Genomic DNA, 24,542 nt, shown 5'->3' with positions numbered 1-24,542 from the left:
AGCAGTGTGAAGAACAGTACCACTGAAAAATGTTGAGACTAGTCCCAGCTCACTGTGGGTGCGAGGCAGACGACGCATAATGCTCAACCAGCAAGGGAGCAAGAGCGAACATAGATTTTGATGAACCCTACCTTTTCTTTAATGAAGTCTTGACAGCAATTTGGTGACTGTGTCCACAACTGATCTCACAGTTGTCCTATGAGGTTATTCGGAGCATGAAATTCTTGCCTACTGGTTGTTTCACACTGTCCGCTACAATTCTGCTAATCCCCACAAGGCTGCAGTGAAAGACCATACATCCTACTTAAAGGACGAAAACTCACGGATGGAGAATGTACAGTCTGCATGTCAGAAATGAACGGACCTGTGAAAGATCTATGATAGTCGGGGTGTTTGGTTTATACACCAAGATGCTTGGTCCAGGGCTTACCATAATTTTCTCAAGACAGATACACAGGGGTTGGGCTAAACTGTGGAAACACTGAGAGGAATTCGTGCTTGGACATAAATGCAGATGCTAGCTAAGCCTGCAGGTTGCATTGTTGTATTGATCATGAATGGCGCCTGTGCAATGTCCTCAGTACGTTCCGAGTGTCAGTTGTGGCCAGAACAGTGTTCTGCGTAGTTCTAAGTGCATTATGTTGGAGCTAAGTGAATTCGAACATGAACAAATTTGTGCTTGTATGGTGGATGCTTCAATAACCAAGGTAGCCAAAGTCTTTGGTGTTTCAAGATGCATTGTATCGAAGATTTATCATCTGCTAAGTCACAATGCAGAAGAAAAAGCGTGTTGAGTGATCACGGCGGATGGTGACTGAAGATTATTGCGGTGAAAAATAAGAGAACGACAGTTGCAAAAGTCTCTGCAGAACTGAATGTCGTACTCGTGAACCCTGTCAGCATCGAAGCAACTTGAAAGGAACTCCAGAAGCTGGAAATTTCAGGGTGAGCCAGGATTCCAAGGCCACTCATCAGTGATGCCAAAGCCATAAAACTCGACTATGGAGCAAGGGAAGGAAGTTTTTTGGTCGGTTGAGTCTTACTTCACACTGTTTCCAATATATGTCTGAGTTTACATCCTGAGGGTGAATACTGGCCAAAGTTAAATGATGATTCGGACAGTCACATCATGGTATTGCACAAGCTTCATAGTTACCATGTAAAGTTGCATTACCACCAACGACTATATGATCATTTTGGCTGATCAGTTCTACCCCATAGTACTATGTTTGTTCCCAATTTGTGATGCTGTTTTTCAAAACAGCAGGGATCCTGTTTAGACAGGTCACATCGTCCAAGACTGGTTTTGTGACTGCCAGAATGAATTGTCACATCTCCTCTGGCCACCAGTCACCAGATCTCAGTATTATTGTGCCTCTGTTGTTTACTATGGAGAGAAGGGTGTGTAATCACACCATCATTCTTACCTGAACTTGTCACTATTTTCAGGAAGAATAATATAAGATTCGCTTGAAAATGAGGACCTGTATTTATCCATCCTGAGAAGACTGGAAGCTGTTTCGAGTGCCAACGGTTTTTCTTCACTGCAGTATATTTGTGGTGTTTTCAGTTTTTGCCAGCCCCCTGTATATAGCTGGTTTATAGCAATCCAGCTAGGGCAAGAAAAGGAGCAGACAATACACAAACATGAACTTTATGGTAGGATGTCGCCAGCACACATATGGAATTTACAGGAAAGTCATAGAAGGCAGCTGCAAATGTTACCCCACAGCACAATGGCACATGGAGGACATGAAGGTGACAACTAGTGCGGTGGAGCATGAAATGATGTCCTGAGTGGAAACGCAGGTGGCGACTATTAATCTGTGTAGGGCTCATGACAAGAAAATCAGAAAATGCAGCCATAAACACAAAGACCTCAATCGATGTACAAGTGAACTCACTTTCTTGGTGAAATGCGAACTAACAGTGAAGCGCTTGGAACCATGCAGCATTCAGGCCTTTGTTATGACTCAGCTGCAAGTGATAACAGTGCAACAGGTGTGTGACTAGGGCCCTGGTGGCCAAGTTGATTAGTGGTTTAACATCATGTTAAGCTACACCTTCTTGCAATCTACCCGTGGCTTTAGCTTGCAGGTGCTTTAAAAATCGAGCACAATCTGACACAATGAAGTGATCACACATAGATAAAACGTGTTAAATCTTTCTTTCAAAATAGTAAAAGAACATATGACTTATAAAGAGAGAAATTCCAAATGTAATTTTGGTGGATGAATGGCAGAAACATCAAGGTGCGTAAAGGGACACAACAATTTAACACTGGATAAAAGTAAGAATCAGACTCTGATAAATGATGAATACATAGCATCACATAAAGTAGTATGTTAGACCTGCAAAGGCGGATGTTGTATCTGAAATCAGAAACTAAGGAACAGAATATGTGCTTCTGTTTCTTTGCTTTAAGTTGTCTGTTCAGCCAGTTCTTAGTATCTGGTTTAAGCTCATGTGTTTTTGTTTTTTCGGTATCTGACAGTTATTTTGATAAAGTGCTTGAATTTCATTATAACAGTATGCAAGTGCTATTGCACCTACTTGTCCTCATGGAATTTCCCACAGTAGTGACCTGCAACAACTATAATGAATTATCAGCATACTGGTAATGTGCAGTGATACATGAAACTAGACTACGTGAAACTAGAGTAAGGTTACTGATACATTTGGTCCAACCAAACACCAGTTTTATATGATTATAAGGTTTGAAAACAACATGGAGCAAATTATTTCTGAGGTGCCAGGAGAGAGTGATAATGCCTCTGTTCCTACATGGCTGTATGGCCACATGGAACACTTGCAATGAATAAGCAAGACACAACCCTTTGATCTTATTGACTTCCTCAATGAGACAGATCAAGCTACTTTGCAGGAAAACTGTGTTCACATGTCTGAATGAGACAGTCACGTGAAATTTCACCACCAAGACTATTTCCCATATGCATTTCACTGTACTTCCACACCAGAAATTGAGCAGACAAACCAGTTTCTTCCAACATGTGGGACCTGGCCAGTTCTGTTCCACGAGAAGAATTATGGTTTCTCTCCCATGCCACATGCGATCTATTGGGTTTCATATGGTGACACCTTATGATCATATAACCTAGTGTCATACAAACAAAATTCAGTGATGTTCCTACGCCACGATGTTCATTACCTAAACTGCTGTTATTTCAACCTAAACATGCATAGGCTTGGTTTATCATCACAAATACCTAAAAACTTCATGTTTTGTGTTACACAATCTATGGATTTGCCATCTGTGCTTAATATGACAAAATTGTTTTCCCTCCTTATGTTGAAGTGCTTACTGTTTGTTTTCTTAATGTTAATGTATTACGTACTGCCCAATCATAAACATCCTTGAGAGAGCTCTATTTGCTTTCTGTAATACGAGTTATGATGTTTTACAAGTGACTATGATGTTGCTGTCATCAGCAAAGAGAACTTTTTCTCCTTGTCTTAAACTGTCTGGAAAGTTGTTAATATAGAATAAGAACAGAATTTAACCCAACATACTACACAGAGGAATATCTATGTTTATATGTTTCTTGTCTCTGATAATTGTTTAACAAAAAATTCATCAGCTGGTGTGCGAATTACTTCCATCTTTTGCACCCTTTTTTCCAGGTAAAACTGGGACCACACCGTTATTATTAATTTTTCACCTACTCCTTCTAGCTTGTTTACTTGTATTTTATGGTCAACATTGTTAAAAGGCTTGCTTAAGTCTATGAACATACCTGTAACTCAGTCATGCTTGTCTACAGCTTCATGTATCACTTCTTTGAACTCTGTAATGCTGATATTGTACTTCTCCCAGTTCAGAAATCAAACTGTACTTTGTAAAAAAAAAGGTTATATTTGTTCACATAACTTTGTGGGAATCGAGATGTTACGTACAGTAATATCGAACCCAGCATTAAATATTCACTCATTTATAATGAATTAACTTTATTTTGATCATGTCGGTACAAACACATCCACTTGAATACAGAGTTCGGAACACACTGAGATCAACAGTTTTAAAAGAAGTTCGTTCTCAAAGATGAGGCGGTCGACTCTTGCAGTAGACAACCGCCACAGAGTCCTCACCGTGTGTGAAGCTGGCCGGCTGATGCAGCAGGTGCGCGTGCATGGCAGGCGCTAGTGCAAGGAGCGATCTGACCGTTTCTCGATGTCTTGGTAGGTGTGACCAGCGGAGGGGAGGAGGCATGTAAAGCGTCCACAGGTTGATCGTGCCATACTGCTGATGGCACGGTGGAAGCAGGAGACAGCGGCATGTCGGTGGGGAGAACATTGTCATGCTGAGACCATGTGGCGGAGCAGGGTTTTGATCCGATCAAAGGTGCGTAGTGCGTCGAAAATGTGATGCGATGTTTTGTCAAGGTATTTGCTGGCGAGCGCCATGGTAAGTGCAATGTGTCCGGTAACAGTTTGTTATTGGCCATATCACATAAAGGAACAAGCATGCTGTGGCTTAACAGGTTGCGTAAGAGATGCTGGGCGGTAATGACTGAGTTATAGAGGCATTTGATGTCGCAGCAGGGGAGAAAACAGCAAGCTGCACACGAGTGACCTTGGCGGTGGATGACTTTGGTGTAGACAGAAGCGTCACCTCAGAGTCCGTGGATGGTGAGTGTGTTACAGCGGTAGATGGCACGATGTTCCAAGCAGAGTTGACAGTGTCGGTGTTTTGATGTGCAAAACAGCCGTGATCGAAGGTTGGGAGGCATGGCCGTGAGCCCTGTGAATGAGGCATGGCAATGGCGAGAGGTGGTGGAAGGCAGACGTGGTCGGCGAAACTACGGTCAGAGCAGGAAGGTGATGAGACGTAATGTGAACATGAAGAAGTCGAATCAGCGGATGAACTACCGGTCCATGGTGGAGAGGCGACAGAGTTCGATAGAACTGGAGCTGCATGTGTGCTGTCACTGTTGGTGCTGCGATCGAGTCGTAAGGCTGCAAGCTGCTTGCGCGAAACTGCTGCACGGTCGTGTGTCGGAGCGGAAAGCTGCTCACGCGTCGAATCAGAAACGACATATATGTTGGTCGTACATTGCGGAGGTAGTGAAGAGGGGGGCAAAGCTAGTGGCACTGGAATGCAGCTGGTTACACCATGGTACAGAAACGAAGTGTCTGGAACTACCAAGGAAATGTGGCAGCAGCGCAAGTAAGTTGCTTGTATCACATCAGTAACGTTGAATTTCCCCTTGAGGCGGCGTGATGATGACAGTTGTGACATCTGGGGCATAGATCTATGTAGCATGATCGTCAGGGTATTAGCTGTAGCTGGTAGTAACAGCAAAGGATAGTCAGCAGTCAGAGGCGGAACAATGACAGGAGCATCTTGTTGCATGCCGTGCTCGGTTGGTGTTGGCTGCAGCATGAGTAACTGATCTTGTTCCAACAAGTTGTATGTCGCAATTTGTTCACATAGCTGTTGCAGTTGTTCAGGCAAAAATGTATGTCGTGAAGCAGTCTGCTCTGTATCACTGAGTAAGATGGGGTCAAAATCAGAATCTGTCTCTATCAAAGGATAACCAGGCATAGAAGACAAGGTTGGTGGCACAGTATTGACGTAATAGTTCAAGTAGAAGAGATCGTGTGTGCGATCGCGAATGTGAACCTAAGTACTCGGCGGCGGGAGAGACAGAACATGTTCACTGCTGTATGAAGCAGTGAACAAGTTGCAGGCACTATCGAGTAGCGAATGGGCTGGCAGTAAGCGTGCGCAGTGTCAGCGAATTGTTGACAAGATGCGGGTGCGGTAGCCGTGGCAGGATCGTATGTCACGCAGCTGTTTGTTTTGACTGGGTCGAGGTCAGTGAGCCAGCAGGTGGCGACCATGGCGCCACTGTCGGTAGCGGTTGCGCAGAGTTGGTGCGGCTCGGGTGCTGCGTAGAGGGAGGTGTGGCACGTCCAGTGTTGCACTGAGAAACAGCCGGCATTGTTGTCGGTGTAATTGATGCATTGTTGTTGATCAGTAGGATTTCCTTGATGAAATTGTTCCTGTGATGTTGGTGACAGGCTTTCGCTCTGGTGTACTTGTCACCCAAATTGTCACAGAAAATATCCATAATTATATAATGATAGTCCTTTAGGTGCCTGAAGAGTACGAGGTATTTTTCACTTTCGTCGGTGATGCCATAATAGGAGAATATATACTCCACAGCCATGAACCACATTGGAAGTTGGTCCGAGAGAAATGTTGGTAGTTGAATGCTGCAAATGAGGGACAAGCATGGAGAAGCGGTGGAAAAGTTGGCACAAACATTTGAACTCTGGAAGACGGGCTGTGCGAAACTGGGTCGAGCAAATTTGCACGCAGCACAGAAGATGTGGTAGCCGTGATGGGAGTTTGTGAATTCGACCAGGCATGCGATTTGGCCATAGTTCGGAGTTCGTGCAAACTGGGATTTGCAACATAGCCCCCGTTTGTTGCAGTCCATTGTTTGGCATGATTGTCCGACGTCAAAGCACTGTGCAAAGTTAATTCATTACACAAAAGCAAGTCAAAACAGACCAAATTAATCGGTGAAGGAGCACTGCACTGTCCGGAAGTGAAATTACCGACGCGTTGAGCAGGTTTTGATGGACGATGTGTGCACCTCGGTCATATTGTCGATGTGTGAGAATCTGACGAAAGTTACCAAAAAGCACGAATCACACAAGAGTCGGGAATTTACACACTAATTACACTTCCTTTACACTGCATCCAGATGCGAAGCGATGTGAATTTGATGGATGTAGAAATCCGACAAAGGGTTGCTGCCTTGTTTGTCCATGGCCATGTTCCAGTACACATTTCTGGCATCGTAAGTGGTGTTTGTGAGTGTTGAGGTCACCAGTGTGGGAATCGGGATGTTACGTACAGTAATATTGAACCCAACATTAAGTATGCACTCCTTTATAATGAATTAACTTTATTTGATCATGTCAGTACAAACACATCCGCTTGAATACAGAGTTCAGAACACACTGAGATCGACAGTTTTCAAAGAATTTCGTTCTCAAAAATGAGGCAGTCAGCTCTTGCAGTCGATAACCACCACAACTTATTACTTTATTTTCACGATTTATTCACTTATTTTTGAGAATGCTGACAGTAATGGTCTGCCCTGTAGTTTTCAATACTTCCTGCAATACCTTCCGTACTAAAGGCACAGCTTGTGTGGACTGTAGATACTCTGGAAAAATATCTGAACAAAAGGATTCATTTATTATGTGTGTTACTGGGCTTGTCTTGATCTTTCACACCTTCAGAGCAGAGACTGGACTATCATCTATGCCTGCTAACTTTTGATTATTTTATTTATGTATCGTCTTCCTGACTTCAAGCCCTGTTTGGGAAATACCATCATTGGGCTTGCTGTGTAAGTCATTGTGGACACTACACGTGTTTTATGAAGATTTTGTTACAAACTCTCTGTAACACCAGAGAAATGAGTCAGTCAAAATTTGCAATTCCTGACTGTTTTTCTACCCTCGTCTCCATGTTATTATACTTGTGTCTGCCTTTTCCAGTTTCTTGTTTTATGACATCCCACACTACTTTGTTTTTATTTTCTGTGTTGTATCTTACCTGTCAATGAATGATTTTTTTTGCATCAAACAACAATCTTCTACATATTTTATTATGCCTGTAAGTGCTTTTGTACAGAACTCAGAAATTGAAGCGTCTGGGATGATTTTCTAATACCAATCTACCCATCTTTTGCTGATGAAAAATGTGTCTGAAGCTTTACATAAGTATCTGTTAACTGCATCTGTCTTCAACATAATGTGTCTTCTTTATGGTAAGCAGCAGTCTGTCTTTTCCTACATTGTTGATATTCCTAACTGGAGTTTTCATTGTCTGTGTTCAGATATTCTCTAGCTTTAACATGTGTGCCTCCTCTGACAAATACATGATCCTCTATCTTTTAAGATGATTTACAGTAGTAACTTGCACACTCATGTGATAATAGTAGTATAGGCTGTACTTCATTATCTCTATACCAGTGTTCTTTAATGCATAACCCATGCTGTTTAAAGACTTTACTTCAAGACAGTGTACTTCCCTTTTAACGAAGTGGCCATGAAGAATCGATAATTCTAAGCAAAAACATGTGGTATTTGTGCACTCCAGTGTCGTACATTCTATCTTTAATGTACATGATGAAGCAATCTCCGAAGTGGTTTTTGTCCCAAGAAAGGCCTGTTTCTCCTATCTATGACAACAGGTGTTGGACTATGTGCAGCTCCACAGAAACCTGCTATATTCTCAGTAATTAATTCCACCACCGTCCTTTTCCCAGTCCCATTGAGGCACAGACCATGGTTAGTGTAGCCCATCCCCTGACAGTCCTTGGTGGCACCAGTGCAGTGTGTGCCTGGCCAGCACTCATCAGTGCCATCTTCACCTCCACACTGACTCACCATACAGCACTGCCAATACAAGGCCGACCATGCTGCTGGAACAGCTCATGTTGGTGCTACTAGTTGCAAATCTCTCTTACACAGATCACCACCTACATTGAACATACTGTCCATATATGTGCTGTTTCCTGCTGCAGCCACTACCTGATAATCTTTCAAGAAATTCTTACACAAAGGTCTTAAACATTCAATTATTTGATTCAGTCCAGCACTTTGCTTGCAACTGATATTCCTCCTCTAACTTCTCCTGTAACTGAGGGTCTACATCTCTGCCATGATGGTTACCTATCAGCAATACTCTCTTCTTCCTAACCATCTGTGCTCTTCCTGTTGTTCCTACTTGTGGACGGAGTCTGTTCCACATTGACCTATTCATATACCATATTGACTTCTCTTTCCTCAACTCCAGCTTCTGGATCCTGTTGCTGGCAGATGCAGCAAAACTGCCAGACCACACCCTCGTCCTGTTAACCTTCCTACCAACTGCAGCCCCCTGGCCACTAATTTCCTTCGTCCTCACTATCTCTCTCTTAGCTTCAACCAAACATTTCTTTCAGGTACAGATCTTCCTTTCCTGCTCCTTTGTTAACATATTCTTGCACAATATTTTGCCCTTCTAAGAAAGGCTTCACTGACCTCTAAAGTGTTCTCTTTACCACATCCCCCCCCATTTTAAATGATTTGCTATAAGTCTCACAATACATCCCACTACTTACCTCCTGCAGCATATCCCACAAGTTCCGGTCATTGTCAAATAAAATATCTACAGCAAATAAAAGAAGGTTTAAATCAGTGAAAATAAAAGAATATTTTGAGATGTATTATGTTTATTTCACCACAAAAGAATGTAACCTTCAATGTAAAAGTACAAGTTCAGTAATGTCAGAGTTATGTATGTAAACAAAATGTTAAAGTCACCCCTAACGAAACATTTAAAACACAAGATATTTTCTAAATATAATGCAGAAAAGCCAAATCTTCACTTGTGTGACAAGAAAAAAATATGCTAGTGTGGTCATTCACAGTAAAAGGTATGTATAAAAATACACACAGACATGCACAGTTTGTTGCAAGCGAGCTCATTATGTAAACAAAAGTCAGACCTAGATATCAGACTATCAAAAATTCACTCTACATATACACTTTAAATACAAAAACCACTAAATATAGGTACTGCAAAAGGTATTCAATATGTGAAACAGAGAAGAAAAGAAGAAACATACAATCAAAACTTCTGTATCGAAAAGCACTAAAACACACTTGTCACTCGGCCATCATCCTGTCAAATATGACAGTCTGATGGACCACTGTTGTTTGATGTCAAGCTTTTACTGAGTCGTATTTGTGTATGAAATGATTTTGCTGCATAGGGGATGCAAGAGTATAAGCATATGAAGAAAAGACCTCAAATTTATAATAACAGAAGTATCTACATATACAGATTTGTATGGATCATTTTATATTATCTTGGGTGTATTGTTTTATGTACATATTTGTATATTCTATTTCCCTTGTAATGACTTCACTTAAAATTTACATGTTCATTTGGAAAATATCCATACAGTATTTATTGCTTATAGATGGATTGACAAATAATATAAAAATATTAAAATAATGACAGCTAAAATTTGCTCATTAGAGATGTAAATGTAAAATTTTCATTTACACCTTTGAATCATCCTTATTCTCATATTTCTTCACATTATTATGAAATACAATGTATCTAGAATTGGTTTCTACCTTATATAACAAAGTGCAGACAGCCTACAAATAATTGGATGATACAGCCATGTCATGTTACTCTTTTACAAAATGAGTCACTGCTTACTGCATGAGACCTCTGTTGTTTTGTGAATTAAGAATGTTGGACTGTTACAGGAATAACTTCACAAACATATTATGGAATTAAACTAATAGCCATACAGCCAAAATTCTGAAATTATCAATGTGGTTTAGCATTTCAATGTAATGATGAGCCACCAGGTTAACGTCAGAGTCAGTTAGTGGTACTATGTAATTGAGTCCTATGTACTTAGATGACAACAAAGGAACAATGTTACATCAAACTTAGACTCTGTTGCCCTTCAGTTATATCTCCCCCCTCCTCCCCTCCCCCCACTTTTCATAAATATCATTCTGCTATCTCATTTGCTAATTGAATAACAACTATGTGCGCCACCAGATCCAAAAATTTTCAGAGCCATTTTAACATTTGATGTGTTCATTGACTAAACACATTTGTTGCATCTTTGAAGCTAAGATAACAGTTTTGATGTCTTGAGAATGTGACAAGTATTTTACTTGATAACTGCGACCCATATCTGTTGCAATTTAATTACAATCTGTTCGGACTGAGAACAATTTTAAAGAATTTTTATTCATAAATAAAACAATATACTCCTGTGAAATTTGTCTATAAATTTCAATAATAACTACATGGTTCCATTTGACATCTGCTGACAATAGTGTAGGCAAACAATCACAATACACTGGGTGTAAACATAGTGAGTGTTGTTGATACATGGTACTGAATGAGAAAGTCAGGACAAATTAATTTCTTCTCCATGAGTTGTACTGCTGTCCAGGGCGCTGGTTTTGAAAACAGTAATCTGAAATTTTGAAAATTTAAAGGCTGAAACAGATTTCCTTGTGTATTAAATATGTCCATTTTCTATGGCATATTTTACGTTATCTGCTAGTCGCTTGATTGTTTGCTTATTTGTTAATGGAGGAAATTTCCAAATTTCATGCTGTGGAATAAATTCTTCTCCTTCCATTAAATTCAGTTTTGGCTTGTCACAGTCATCCATTGTGCTCACTGCAACAGCATCCAATGACATAATGAATCCAACACCAGAGAATTGTTTTACCTCAGCTTCAAATATCTTGTATGGGTAAACAACTTGTGGGTCAGATCCCAAATCTTGAATCATGTCAGACAGGCTTTGGTGATAAGTTTTAAGCAGATCTGAAATATTTGACTCTCTAAATTCCTTGGATGTGCTTGAATACAGAAAGAATGAGAGATCACATACTGGATTTGCCAAGCGTGACATCTGAAAATCAATTAGACGAGTATCTTTTATATGTTGCTCATCAGAACCATCATAAAGGAATAAAAAATTTGGACCCCATGTATCTCCATTCAGAATAACAGAGTGAGGCTTGTCAGGCTTAACAAAATCAATGGCTTTATCGTAAACTGCACTTTCACAGAATTCTCTCATCTTTTGTTCATATACACTGTCAGGATATTCTAAGGAAACTGCCTGCATAGAATAATTAAGTATATTTTTCATCATTCCTCGATACCATTCTCGCAGTGCTTCACTGTACCATACTTCCTGTAATAAAGGATAGCTATTAGGTAGTGCTAACTTACTAATATAACTTTTAAGACTAATGACAAAGATAATGTGACAAATTAAATGCAAATTGTGTTCAAATGTAGACCATACAGTGTAATGGGTATACGGATTAATATTTTAGGCTGGCTTCATAAATCAGGACCTGAGTCCCTATTCACACATCAAATAAATATACAAAAATGATAACAGTGCACTGAAGATTTGTGAGCTCTTCTCAGGAGCACATATTGTGTAAGATCTTACACTCTCTTGGAGAAGAAGTTTGTTTGCATTTTTGTGATGTCAGAAATGTTGAATCATTTCTTCAGTTTTCTGAAGGTAGCACAATACACTTCAGAGTTGATGGTTTCACTATGAGGGAGGACATCAAACAGAATAACTCCTTCAGAGTTTAAAATCTTGAACATGGTAGCAGTAAACAACTGTGATTGTGGAAATCATACAGCTAACCAGCTGCATGCAAGAAGTTTATTCAAACCTTTACCAAAGTTTCAACAGATATAAACCTGTAGTCCTCAGAAGAACTACAAGTAGTAACACCTAAAAATAGGATAGATTATGATCAGTACATGGAAGACATATGTGTATCAAAAAGAAACATCAAAAATTACATACAGTGGAAATATAAAATTAACTTTCATGTTGTATGAGAAGAGAAACAAAGCCATAAGACTTAGTCAGCAGTAAAATGATCTGTACAAATGGTGTGGTATAGCCATAAGGCTTAGTTAATGGTAAAATGATACATGTAAAATCTAAGGCAGACACGCACCATACACACAAACAAACTACTAACACGCCAGAAGGGACAAGCCTGCAGGAAACTTACAACCAGGTGGCACTCATATAAGAAGCAGTGCCAACAACAAAAGACAGCTGACATGTTAACAAAATTGCATTAAAATAACATTACAGAGAGTAGTAACACAACAAAAATTATGTAAAAGTATATAAATCTAAGCAAAAGATGAACAAGGCTATGATGCACATTAAAACAGGATAGTGACAGATTGCATTTTTGAGAAAAATAACGCCCCAAAACAGCATGGAGAACCCGATTCAGCTGCTGTGTTTATCTAAGAACAAGCCAAAAGCCATTGAAAAAGTTTCTGTTTTTAAGCTGTAACTAATAATGACAAATAATGTCCCTATAATTGAAATTGTCCTTAAAAATGTGAAATTACCCCAGGACATCCAACCTGAAACCCTTGTTTTCTCTATGCAAAATAACCCTCTCTCCCAGTTTAATAGGGAAGAGTAGACATTGAATGAGATACTTGGCATAAATAAAGCCATAAACATTACTGTGTCCTTTACCCAATAAAAGTTATTTGAATCTAATTGCGACTGATCTTCCTGTCTGCCCTGTGTAGAAATAGGGACAATCATTAGACCTTATTTTATTGATGGCAGTATGTGGGAAGGGTTTATCATTATGCTTTAAGAAATGATTTAAATTTTTTCCCAGACCATTATTAGTTGAAAACAAAACTTTACAGCCATATTTATTACTAAGATGGCAGCTTATCTTATACATAATATTTCCTAGAAAAGGCATGGAAAATAAATTCACGTTCTCTTTACCTTCTTTTTCCAGTTTGTAATCTCCTAGAATATAACAAATTTTTAGTGTTTTTACGATCCAAAATTTGGGCTACTAATGATGGTTTGTAGCCTTTATTACTGACTATAGTTTTAATGAAATTTAACTCTTCCCAAACATTTTCCAGGTAACATTATTCCAGTTCATTTGGCTCACGAAAAGCACACAAGTTAGCCTTTATCCATTCTAATATCCATCATGCTTTGGTTACTCAGTTACACTGAGAAAATTTTTGGGAAGAGATAAATTTGCTTAAAACTAGCCACTAATAATGGCTATGAATCATCATTAGTAGAACCAATTTTGGACAGTAAAACCACTAAAAAATGTTCCACTCTAGGAGATCAAAAACTGGAAAATGAATGTAAAGAGGAAGGGAATTTCCTTTCCATGCCACTTATAGGAATTATTTCATATAACCTAAGCTGCCTTCTTGCTAAGAAATATGGCTGTTAAGTTACCTTTTCAATTAACAGCAGTCTTGGAAAAAATTTAATTCATGCCTTAAAGTATAATGATACACCATGTTCTCATTTGGCCTCTATAAAATAAGGCATAATGATTGTCCCTGTTTCTATACAGGGCAGACAAGAATATCAGTCAAAGTTAGACTCAAATAAAATTTATTGGATAAAGGAAGCAGTTATGTTCATGACTCCACTTATGCGAAACATATAGTTGTCGATTTGTGTGTATGATGATGTGCATCTGCCTTACATTTTACACAGATCATTTTACTGTTGACTATGCCTTACAGCTTCATTTCTCTTTCCGCATAATGTGCCACATATACATTTATCTCACATTTCCACTGTACATAATTTTTGATGATTCTTTTTGGTGCACTTCCATGTACTGGTTGTAATCTATTCTATTTTCAGGTGTTACTACTTGTGGTACTTCTGAGGAAGACAGGTTTATATCTGTAGTTAAAGGTTTGGATAAAATTTTGGCATCCAACTGATCGGCTGTATGATTCCCATTGTATCCTTTCAGGGTCCCAGAAGACCATCGCCATGACTTTAGCAGCTGAGAGTGCTGCTTTGAACTTGTTCTTCCGATGAGAGATAGTGTGGTGCCACTTGATGGATTGGTGTTTTGCACCTCAAATTCCAAGATTCCAGGAGTCACAAGCTGCATGTGGCTGGCTGACGTGTGGGAGATCGAACAGGTTTGTGTGACTTCGTTGTAACTATGACAGATGTCTCGTCCAACAACTCATCATGCTCTCGTTCACCACCAGGTTTTCATGGACATTCTGCAAGTGCCTATTGTTATTTGCAATGCTCTGGTTTTCTGCCAAAAGAAACTAAATGTCACCTCTCTGCTAAGGATGCATGTCTACTATAGATGGCAATTTGAAGGATACATACAGCAATGCCACCTATTGGAAATATGTGAAACAATAGGGAATAAAGCAGGAATATTCCACAATGTTCCACAACAGATTCCACATTTTTTCAACAAAAACTGGTCAAGAAACAAAAGAGTTGCAATACTTATTGAATGCCCCTTAACATCACCAGAATTTGGAGAGTGGCCTTCTTTAGCTACAATGTTGTTTCATTTGTCTTTTTCAGCATCCATTCTCAAGAAGATGGGTGATAATAAAATTACACTGAAAACAACATGCAACTGAGATGTGTTTGCCGGGCAAACCATCAAAGGATATACCTATCTGCTTGAGACACCTGTAGACTTGAAACAAGCACATAACAGTTATACTAACTCTTTAACTTCTGGAACAGACTCAGCTAAAAATAACTATCTGGTGCGTAAGAATATGGGTTACTATGAAGACAAAAGAAAAATTGTGTGATTAATAATAATTCTACAAGCTTTCAAAGTTGTACTTGATGTATATTTATAAAGGTAACAAAATTTACATTGTACAATCTCTGTATGAAGTGCAATGTGTATCTGATTTTTATAAGAAAAGAAATCTTGTAAATGTGCTGAGTCTAAGCAACATAAAGAAATAGTGAATACCCATTTCCTTTTTATCATTTGCCTCAGTACTAATTTTATAAAGTGCAACTTAGCTTTTTTTTACTTTAATCAAAACTTCCATCTTCCACTGGAAAACCTATAATTTGGAACTTATGTCAAAAGGAATATAACAATGCTGATGTGTAGTTGCTACTACCAGTAGTGTCTCCTGACACAGCTTCCTGACCACACTCAGTGAAGTGGTTCATTGAAAGGTGTGTGTGTGTGTGTGTGTGTGTGTGTGTGTTTAGTTCTGATGACATTCTTTGTTTATAAGCTAATAAGTTTTTCAGTCATTTTATTTTAGAGTGTCCTCTACTCAGTGCAACCTCCATTTGATGAGTGTTGTCTGTCCTCTTTATGTATTAATTCAGATGTACGATTGTAGTGTTCTAAGGTATATGTTACCTGCAAATTGCCTGCAGCAGCTCTGAATTCTTCCGGTTCCTGGTCTTTCATAGCAAATGAGAGACCGTGGAACCTAGCTATGCATTTTAGAACTTCTGCACAATGTGCAAAGTTATATGTTTGTTGTCCTGTGGCTGCCTGGAAACCAAGCACACTCAAGTCTTCCAAAATAATGAAGTCATGGTCACCATCTGTAAATGCTTTAAAGCATCTGTGAAAATGGAATATGGTATCAGAGAAGTCAGAAAGTAATTTTAAGGCATTAAACAAATGAGCAATTGAATCAGATTTAACTGATGTTTTGGAGAGCACGCCTACCACCAGACAAATAGAATAGTTCAAGGTATCATGCAACTGGAATTTTAGTGAAACAATCAAATGCAGTATGAGAAGGACCCATGATAGAGAGTGCATATGATCATAGCCAGTAAGTTGTAACTAAGTAACTTAGTTCACGATTATCTCTCCACATCTAACATAATGCAGACACTGCACTATTTATGTGAAATCTTTTCGAGAGTGTGTCGTAATTTGCAAAAAATTGCTGCTGCCTGAGTCAGCTCTCATGAGCAATAATGTGTTGTTGACAGTGGATGGCCATTGAATGTCAAGCAATATACCCATACATAGACATGCCACAGAGGAGCATATGATTTGCTGATTCACTGCTGGACAACACAAAGTGTACCTTAGTGTGAAAATGTGCACATCACAGAGCTCAGTGGTTAGCATGAACCGCGGAATACAGACTCTGAGTGCTTGAAGACTGTGAAAAGGGTGCTCTGACTCATGATCCATGATACGAGCTAACAGCAGAGTATATGAATGTTAAAAACAATGTGACAGGAAGCCTTACCTTGCCAACAGGGCACCATTCAAGCAAATGGAGGTATTCTCCTGTGGGACATGTTTACTACAAGATGAAATGGGGCCTCTTATACAACTGCCACCATGTCTCAGTAGCAAATAATACCGGAATGTACTGCTGTATTATGTGCATCCATTTGTACAGCTACAGCATTTTTAACTTCATACAGACAATGCACCATTCCATTTCTCATCCTCTGTGTCAGAATGGTTAGAGGAACACTTGAAAAACATGAGGATGCTTGTGTGCTCCCTCCTCCAGGTTGCCTGACATCACTCTTATCAAGCACATCTGTGACATGAGTGAAAGATGTTTGTCTCGGCTCCAGCTTCATTGCATCTCAATGCTCTTGATTTGTGGATAGCAGTTGAAGTGGGCATATATTAAGATGGATTTCCCTCTCTTGTGGAGTTCATGCCATAGTGTCTCACCAATGTCATGTGGATGAGAGGGTTAACAGTTAACACTAATAGATAGGTTTGTTTACTTTAACTGCTCATGAGTGTGTATTACAACAGAAAAATAAATTTTAAAATTTGTTTTCCTATAATATTTTATTAGGTTTTAAGATACTACGTGTAATTTGAAAGTACAACTCTGGCAGTTCTTTAGATGACAAAGCTTCCACTAAAGATAATGATACATCTGTAAAATATGCTTTCAAAGTTACAGTCATACTTGCATTTGTAACATAGCAGTAAGGAATAACACCATTTGATATAATTCTTTTCCTTAGGTAACTTTTTTCTTTTCTGTATTATACTGGTAGTACATTTACCATATATCCTATAAAGTATCAAAATTCATAGCTAGATGAAATTTCAGTATAATTAATTATTCATTAGTTTATTGGAGTTCTGCTAATGCCAATGAATAATTCGTTTTTCAGCAATGTCTTTTTGTAACAGAAATCTGTAGTTTGTTATGTTCAGAAACAATGTGCTTGGAAATATATCATGGGTGGATTTTTTTTATTTATTTGCTGAGTGACATATCTTATTTGAAAGCCACAGTTTCCTTCATTTGAGTAAATACAATACAAAGTTATTCATAATTAAAGTTTCCATTATACACAAAGTACTCTTGTTATGTGCACATTTTAGCATGTTTAATTCTGGGAATTAATGTCATGATTTTCCTAAATCATTTTTCTGAACTAGAAGATATCTTTGGTTATCAGAATAACATGTTAATTAAGAAATTAAGCAAATCAGGAAAATTACAAACCTGTAAAACACCCACAAAGCTCAGTAAATATCCACAATAGTATGAGTGAAGGAATGCACATAACTTCATTAATATTTCAATTATCTATCACACAGATAAACTAATTGTTACTTGGTTCCCTGTAATGTCACTGCCATTAATTTCAAGACTGTGCTCCTTATAAAGCAATTTGTATTTACAGACTGCACTAAATATTCAAACACTTGTCTACAAAGTATAGCAACTAGAAAATAGGTCCAGAAATTGGAAATTACTAGCTATATGGTTAAGATCTCTATGCCAGAGTCAATGCCTAGTAATACTGTAGTTTTAGCAACATCTCCATGAGATAATCCATAATTATCTATTTTCATGTTAATATCTCAGTGTAAAAATTCATGTTTTGGTTTCATATGATTTTGATGTCAGAGTTACTAATATGTGTAGATCTGAATGTTACAGTCAAACAGCAGAAAATCCAGGATGGAAAAATGACAAATCTTCATAAAAACTGATAACAATAAATAGTTCGCAGTGTGAGTCACATTGACATGAAGAAGTTGTGTGGATGACTACAGCTCGACTACTCAAATAATTTCATAAAATATTTACACTGACTGACTGTAACATTCAATATTATGAGAAGGAAAGTAGCTACTCACCAATAGCGGAGATGATGAGTTGCAGATGTTGTTGTGGTCTTCAGTCCTGAGACTGGTTTGATGCAGCTCTCCATGCTACTCTATCTTGTGCAAGCTTCTTCATCTCCCAGTACCTACTGCAACCTACATCCTTCTGAATCTGCTTAGTGTATTCATCTCTTGGTCTCCCTCTATGATTTTTACCCTCCACACTGCCCTCCAATACTAAATTGGTGATCCCTTGATGCCTCAGAACATGTCCTACCAACCGATCCCTTCTTCTGGTCAAGTTGTGCCACAAACTTCTCTTCTCCCAAATCATATTCAATACTTCCTCATTAGTTATGTGATCTACCCATTTAATCTTCAGCATTCTTCTGTAGCACCACATTTCAAAAGCTTCTATTCTCTTCTTGTCCAAACTATTTATTGTCCATGTTTCACTTCCATACATGGCTACACTCCATACAAATACTTTCAGAAATGACTTCCTGACACTTAAATCTATACTCGATGTTAACAAATTTCTCTTCTTCTGAAACGCTTTCCTTACCATTACCAGTCTACATTTTATATCCTCTCTACTTTGACCATCATCAGTTATTTTGCTCCCCAAATAGCAAAACTCCTAAACTACTTTAAGTGTATCACTTCCTAATCTAATTCCCTCAGCAGCACCCGACTTAATTTGACTACCTTCCATTATCCTCGTTTTGCTTTTGTTGATGTACATCTTATATCCTCCTTTTAAGACACTGTCCATTCCATTCAACTGCTCTTCCAAGTCCTTTGTTGCCTCTGACAGAATTACAATGTCATCGGCGAACCTCAAAGTTTTTATTTCTTCTCCATGGATTATAATACTCACCCCGAATTTTTCTTTTGTTTCCTTTACTGCTTGCTCAATATACAGATTGAATAACATTGGGGAGAGGCTACAACCCTGTCTTACTCCCTTTCCAACAACTGCTTCCCTTTCATGTCCCTCGACTCTTATAACTGCCATCTGGTTTCTGTACAAATTGTAAATAGCCTTTTGCTCCCTGTATTTTACCCCTGCCACCTTTAGAATTTGAAAGAGAGTATTCCAGTCAACATTGTCAAAAGCTTTCTCTAACTCTAAGAATGCTAGAAACGTAGGTTCGCCTTTCCTTAATCTTTCTTCTAAGATAAGTCGTAAGGTCAGTATTGCCTGACGTGTTCCAACATTTCTACGGAATCCAAACTGATCTTCCCCGAGGTCGGCTTCTACTAGTTTTTCCATTCGTCTGTAAAGAATTCATGTTAGTATTTTGCAGCTGTGGCTTATTAAACTGATTGTTCGGTAATTTTCACATCTGTCAACACCTGCTTTCTTTGGGACTGGAATTATTATATTCTTCTTGAAGTCTGCGGGTATTTCGCCTGTTTCATACATCTTGTTCACCCGATGGTAGAGTTTTGTCAGGACTGGCTCTGCCATGGCCGTCAGTAGTTCCAATGGAATGTTGTCTACTCCGGGGGCCTTGTTTCGACTCAGGTCTTTCAGTGCTCTTTCAAACTCTTCACGCACTATCGTGTCTCTCATTTCATCTTCATCCACATCCTCTTCCATTTCCATAATATTGTCCTTAAGTACATCGCCCTTGTATAGACCCTCTATATTCTCCTTCCACCTTTCTGCTTTCCCTTCTTTGCTTAGAACTGGGTTTCCATCTGAGCTCTTGATGTTCATACAAGTGGTTCTCTTATCTCCAAAGGTCTCTTTAATTTTCCTGTAGGCAGTATCTCACTTATCCCTAGTGAGATAAGCCTCTACATCCTTACATTTGTCCTCTAGCCATCCCTGCTTAGCCATTTTGCACTTCCTGTCGATCTCATTTTTGAGATGTTTGTATTCCTTTTTGCCTGCTTCATTTACTGCATTTTTATATTTTCTCCTTTCATCAATTAAATTCAATATTTCTTCTGTTACCCGAGGATTTCTACTAGCCCTCGTCTTTTTACCTACTTGATTATCTGCTGCCTTCACTACTTCATCCCTCAAAGCTACCCGTTCTTCTTCTACTGTATTTGTTTCCCCCATTCCTGTTAACTGTTCCCTTACGCTCTCCCTGAAACTCTGTACAACCTCTGTTTCTTTCAGTTTATCCAGGTCATATCTCCTTAAGTTCCCTCCTTTTTGAAGTTTCTTCAGTTTTAATCTACAGGTCATAACCAATAGATTGTGGTCAGAGTCCACATCTGCCCCTGGAAATGTCTTACAATTTAAAACCTAGTTCCTAAATCTCTGGCTTACCATTATATAATCTATCTGATACCTTTTAGTATCTCCAGGGTTCTGCCATGTATACAACCTTCTTTCATGATTCTTAAACCAAGTATTAGCTATGATTAAGTTGTGCTCTGTGCAAAATTCTACCAGGCGGGTTCCTCTTTCATTTCATAGCCCCAATCCATATTCATCTACTATGTTTCCTTCTCTCCCTTTTCCTACTGCCGAATTCCAGTCACCCATGACTATTAAATTTTCATCACCCTTTACTATCTGAATAATTTCTTTTATTTCATCACACATTTCTTTAATTTCTTCGTCACCTGCAGAGCTAGTTGGCATATAAACTTGTACTACTGTAGTAGGTGTGGGCTTCGTATCTATCTTGGCCACAATAATGCGTTCACTACGCTGTTTGTAGTAGCTTACCTGCATTCCTATTTCCCTATTCATTGTTAAACCTACTCCTGCATTACCCCTATTTGATTTTGTGTTTATAACCCTGTAGTCACCTGACCAGAAGTCTTGTTCCTCCTGCCACCGAACCTCACTAATTCCCACTATATCTAACTTTAACCTATCCATTTCCCTTTTTAAATTTTCTAACCTACCTGCCCGATTAAGGGATCTGACATTCAACGCTCCGATCCATAGAACGCTAGTTTTATTTCTGCTGATAACGGCATCCTCTTGAGTAGTCTCCGCCCGGAGATCCGAATGGGGGACTATTTCACCTCCGGAATATTTTACCCAAGAGGACGCCATCATCATTTAATCAAACAGTAAAGCTGCATGCCCTCGGGAAAAATTACGGCCGTAGTTACCCCTTGCTTTCAGCCGTTCGCAGTACCAGCACAGCAAGGCCGTTTTGGTTATTGTTACAAGGCCAGAACAGTCAATCATCCAGACTGTTGCCCTTGCAACTACTGAAAAGGCTGCTGCCCCTCTTCAGGAACCACACGTTTGTCTGGCCTCTCAACAGATACCCCTCCGTTGTGGCTGCACCTACGGTACGGCTATCTGTATCGCTGAGGCACGCAAGCCTCCCCACCAACGGCAAGGTCCATGGTTCATGAGAGGAGGGAGTTGCAGGTAGGCACAACAAAAAGACTCTCACAATTATATCTTTTGTCCATTATGGCCTTCGTCAACAATAGACATATATATGCATGCACATTCATGCAAACACGGCTCACACACACAACTGAAGTCTCAGGTAACCGAAACCACACTCAGTTTTGGTTGCCTAAGACTGTAGTCATGTATGAGAGTTGCATTTGTGTGAGCGTGTGTGCATGTGCATATTTGTAGGTCTACTGTTGACAAAGGCCTTAATGGCCAAAACCTATAATTGTGAGAGTCTTTTTTTTGTGCCTATCTGCAACTCAGCATCTCCACTATATGGTGAATAGCTACTTTCCTTCTCATAATATTGAATGTTACAGTCAGTCAGTGTAAATATTTTATGAACTTATTTGAATAGTCCAGCTGTAGCCATCCACATATCTTCTTCAAATCAATGTGACTCACACTGCGAACTATTTATTTTGATAAGTTTTTGTGAAGATTTGTCAATTGTATAGACGCAAGTTATGACTATCCAAGGAAATGTGTACTAAGGAATTAGCATGGTTTAGAGTTCATCAAGTGTAGTTGATAAACTGCTTCATGTGAACTACAAAAACAGTTGATAGAATAAGTTGATCATCATCAATATGTGTTTTGACTCCTAAATGTGAAGGAATCTGAAGTTTAAATCAGTTTAAACCATTTTTAGAGAATGAGACAGTGAAATGTCAGTGTTACCAAGGAACAGCAGCAATATAAATGGGCCAGTACCTTCACACATTGAGAGGTGATCTGAAACGTCAGGCTTTCAGAACCAAAGGTTCTAAGGAACATTAGATACAAAAAATTCAGTTTTGATGAATATATACTGGAAAAGGTTCATTATCGAAAATCAAAGTCCAGAGATGTGTAAATTGTGCCTAAGAAACAGATAAAACGTTGAAAAGAGTTTGGTAAATGAACTGGGGTTTCCTTTTAAAGTGCAAAAATTAGTTGCACACAACCATTTGGATGTTATGCTGGACATGAGCAGTCATAACTTTCTTTTGGGAAACTCCAGTCATAGAAAGCATTGTATGGTCTACTAAGAAGGGAGGTAGTGATATGATTTCTCTTCATGAACTCATCAGCCACCTTAGATAAGATGAAACATTGCACCAATATTTTCCAGAGGAATTATTTAGTGAATAATTCCACCATTTTTCAAAGAAACAGATCACATGTCCTTTATTATTTGTATTTGCCACTTGACTTCAGGATTGTATCAATAAACACAAATTTTGTTACCACAGTGACTCTCAAAACAGAAATAGGTCCCTGCTAATTCTGTTGTATCCCTTTTTTTTCCTTGCATAAGTAGAAATAGTACATAGCAGTTTAGTCATAGTTAACTGTTAATACAGGATAGAGGAATACTTTCTCACACCCAATTTTTTTAAATTAATTTATACAAGAGGTATTTGGAAAGTAAGGGTCCGATTGCCACAAAATGGAAACCACGTGAAAATCAAAAGTATTCTATTTGCAACAGTTAGCTACAACTTCCAGCTGCTTATCTACATAGTTGCAACTCCAACTTAGACATTTGTTGCAGTGTAATACCAACATTGCAATACACTCGTCATACATGGCAGGCATCAGTGCTTTCTGTCAGGTCTCTATGCTGGTCTCCAATGTGTTTACTGCGCCAAGATGTTGTCTTGAACTGCTGGTTCATGTTAGCAGAGATGAAACTCAGGGGGAGCCAATTATGGGCTATATTGTGGGTGATAAAACACTTCCCTCATGGCCAACCCACACTCCCACCTACCTGCAGTCCCTGCCTATTTCCTCCTTGCTCACTATTGTGAGATTCCTGCAGGAGGTTGGACATACTTGCGCATCTGCTCTGAAGAAGGTGGATACAATGTCCATCTAGGTGAATCAATTAGATGAATGTGCCTGAAAGAACAGACACCATGGATTCATATAGTAGATAATTGTCTTGAAGAAGGAAATGCATTACAGTTATTTTATGTGGGCTGTATAGCTTCAGGTGGAATTTCCCATCAGGCCCTTGTACTTGTCAGGAGACACTATTTTCTAATCATTTTTATGAGCTTACTGTGCACTCAGAACTGAAAAAAAAAACAACGTCACATGATCGATGGGGATACCAGAGACACTGCCCAACAAATCTGTGCAAAGCTTCAAATGATTTTCACAGTGGTTTTCATTTTGGGATCAATTGTAACTTACTTTCTGAACAGCCTTTATATTTTGGCTCATTTCACACACCCCAACATCCTCATTCCTGATGATACATATGAAACACAGTCAATGGATGGTTTTCCTTGACCATGTTCACTCCTGTTCACTAAAAATCATTTGTCTCGAAACTAACCTTGGAATTTGTGTAAAGGGATTTTTTGGCTTTTTCTTCTTCTGGAATGCCAACAACTTCTCAAGTACCTGAAAAGTAAGATGAAAGATACTGAGTGTTGCTGCAGATCAAGAGAAATTAAATTTGTATGGTCTTATTTTCAAAAGCTTCAACCTTATATATTTGCAAACTGTACAACATAGTTACAAGGGTGTATGATGATTCATAACTAAAACTGAACATATGAGAGTACTGAGAAACACCAGCTTTTTCTCACTTAATATTTCTCTTTCCTGATCTAACTGGTTCAATTTCTTTCTTTTTCACCTCATTAACTTTATT

The 24,542-nt window shown here is 38.8% G+C and overlaps 1 protein-coding gene across 4 annotated transcripts in view; it reads right to left on the bottom strand.

The window, feature by feature from the left end:
- The window catches only part of LOC126272167 (uncharacterized), a 167,167-nt gene that overhangs the window by 115,919 nt on the left and 26,706 nt on the right, over window positions 1-24,542 (bottom strand). For all 4 annotated transcript variants that reach the window (XM_049974807.1, XM_049974808.1, XM_049974803.1 and 1 more), the window contains exons 3-5: window positions 24,222-24,289; window positions 15,802-16,012; window positions 11,304-11,777 (exon numbers count right to left, since the gene is read on the bottom strand). In XM_049974807.1, the coding sequence (XP_049830764.1) occupies window positions 11,304-11,777; window positions 15,802-16,012; window positions 24,222-24,289 (753 nt within the window). The remainder of the gene's footprint in view (window positions 1-11,303; window positions 11,778-15,801; window positions 16,013-24,221; window positions 24,290-24,542) is intronic.

This window comes from Schistocerca gregaria, chromosome 5 (genome assembly GCF_023897955.1).
Source record: "Schistocerca gregaria isolate iqSchGreg1 chromosome 5, iqSchGreg1.2, whole genome shotgun sequence".
Classification (NCBI taxonomy): Eukaryota; Metazoa; Arthropoda; class Insecta; order Orthoptera; family Acrididae; genus Schistocerca; species Schistocerca gregaria.
Note: the sequence above shows the minus strand (reverse complement) of the source record. Positions and strands in the feature narration are given on the sequence as shown.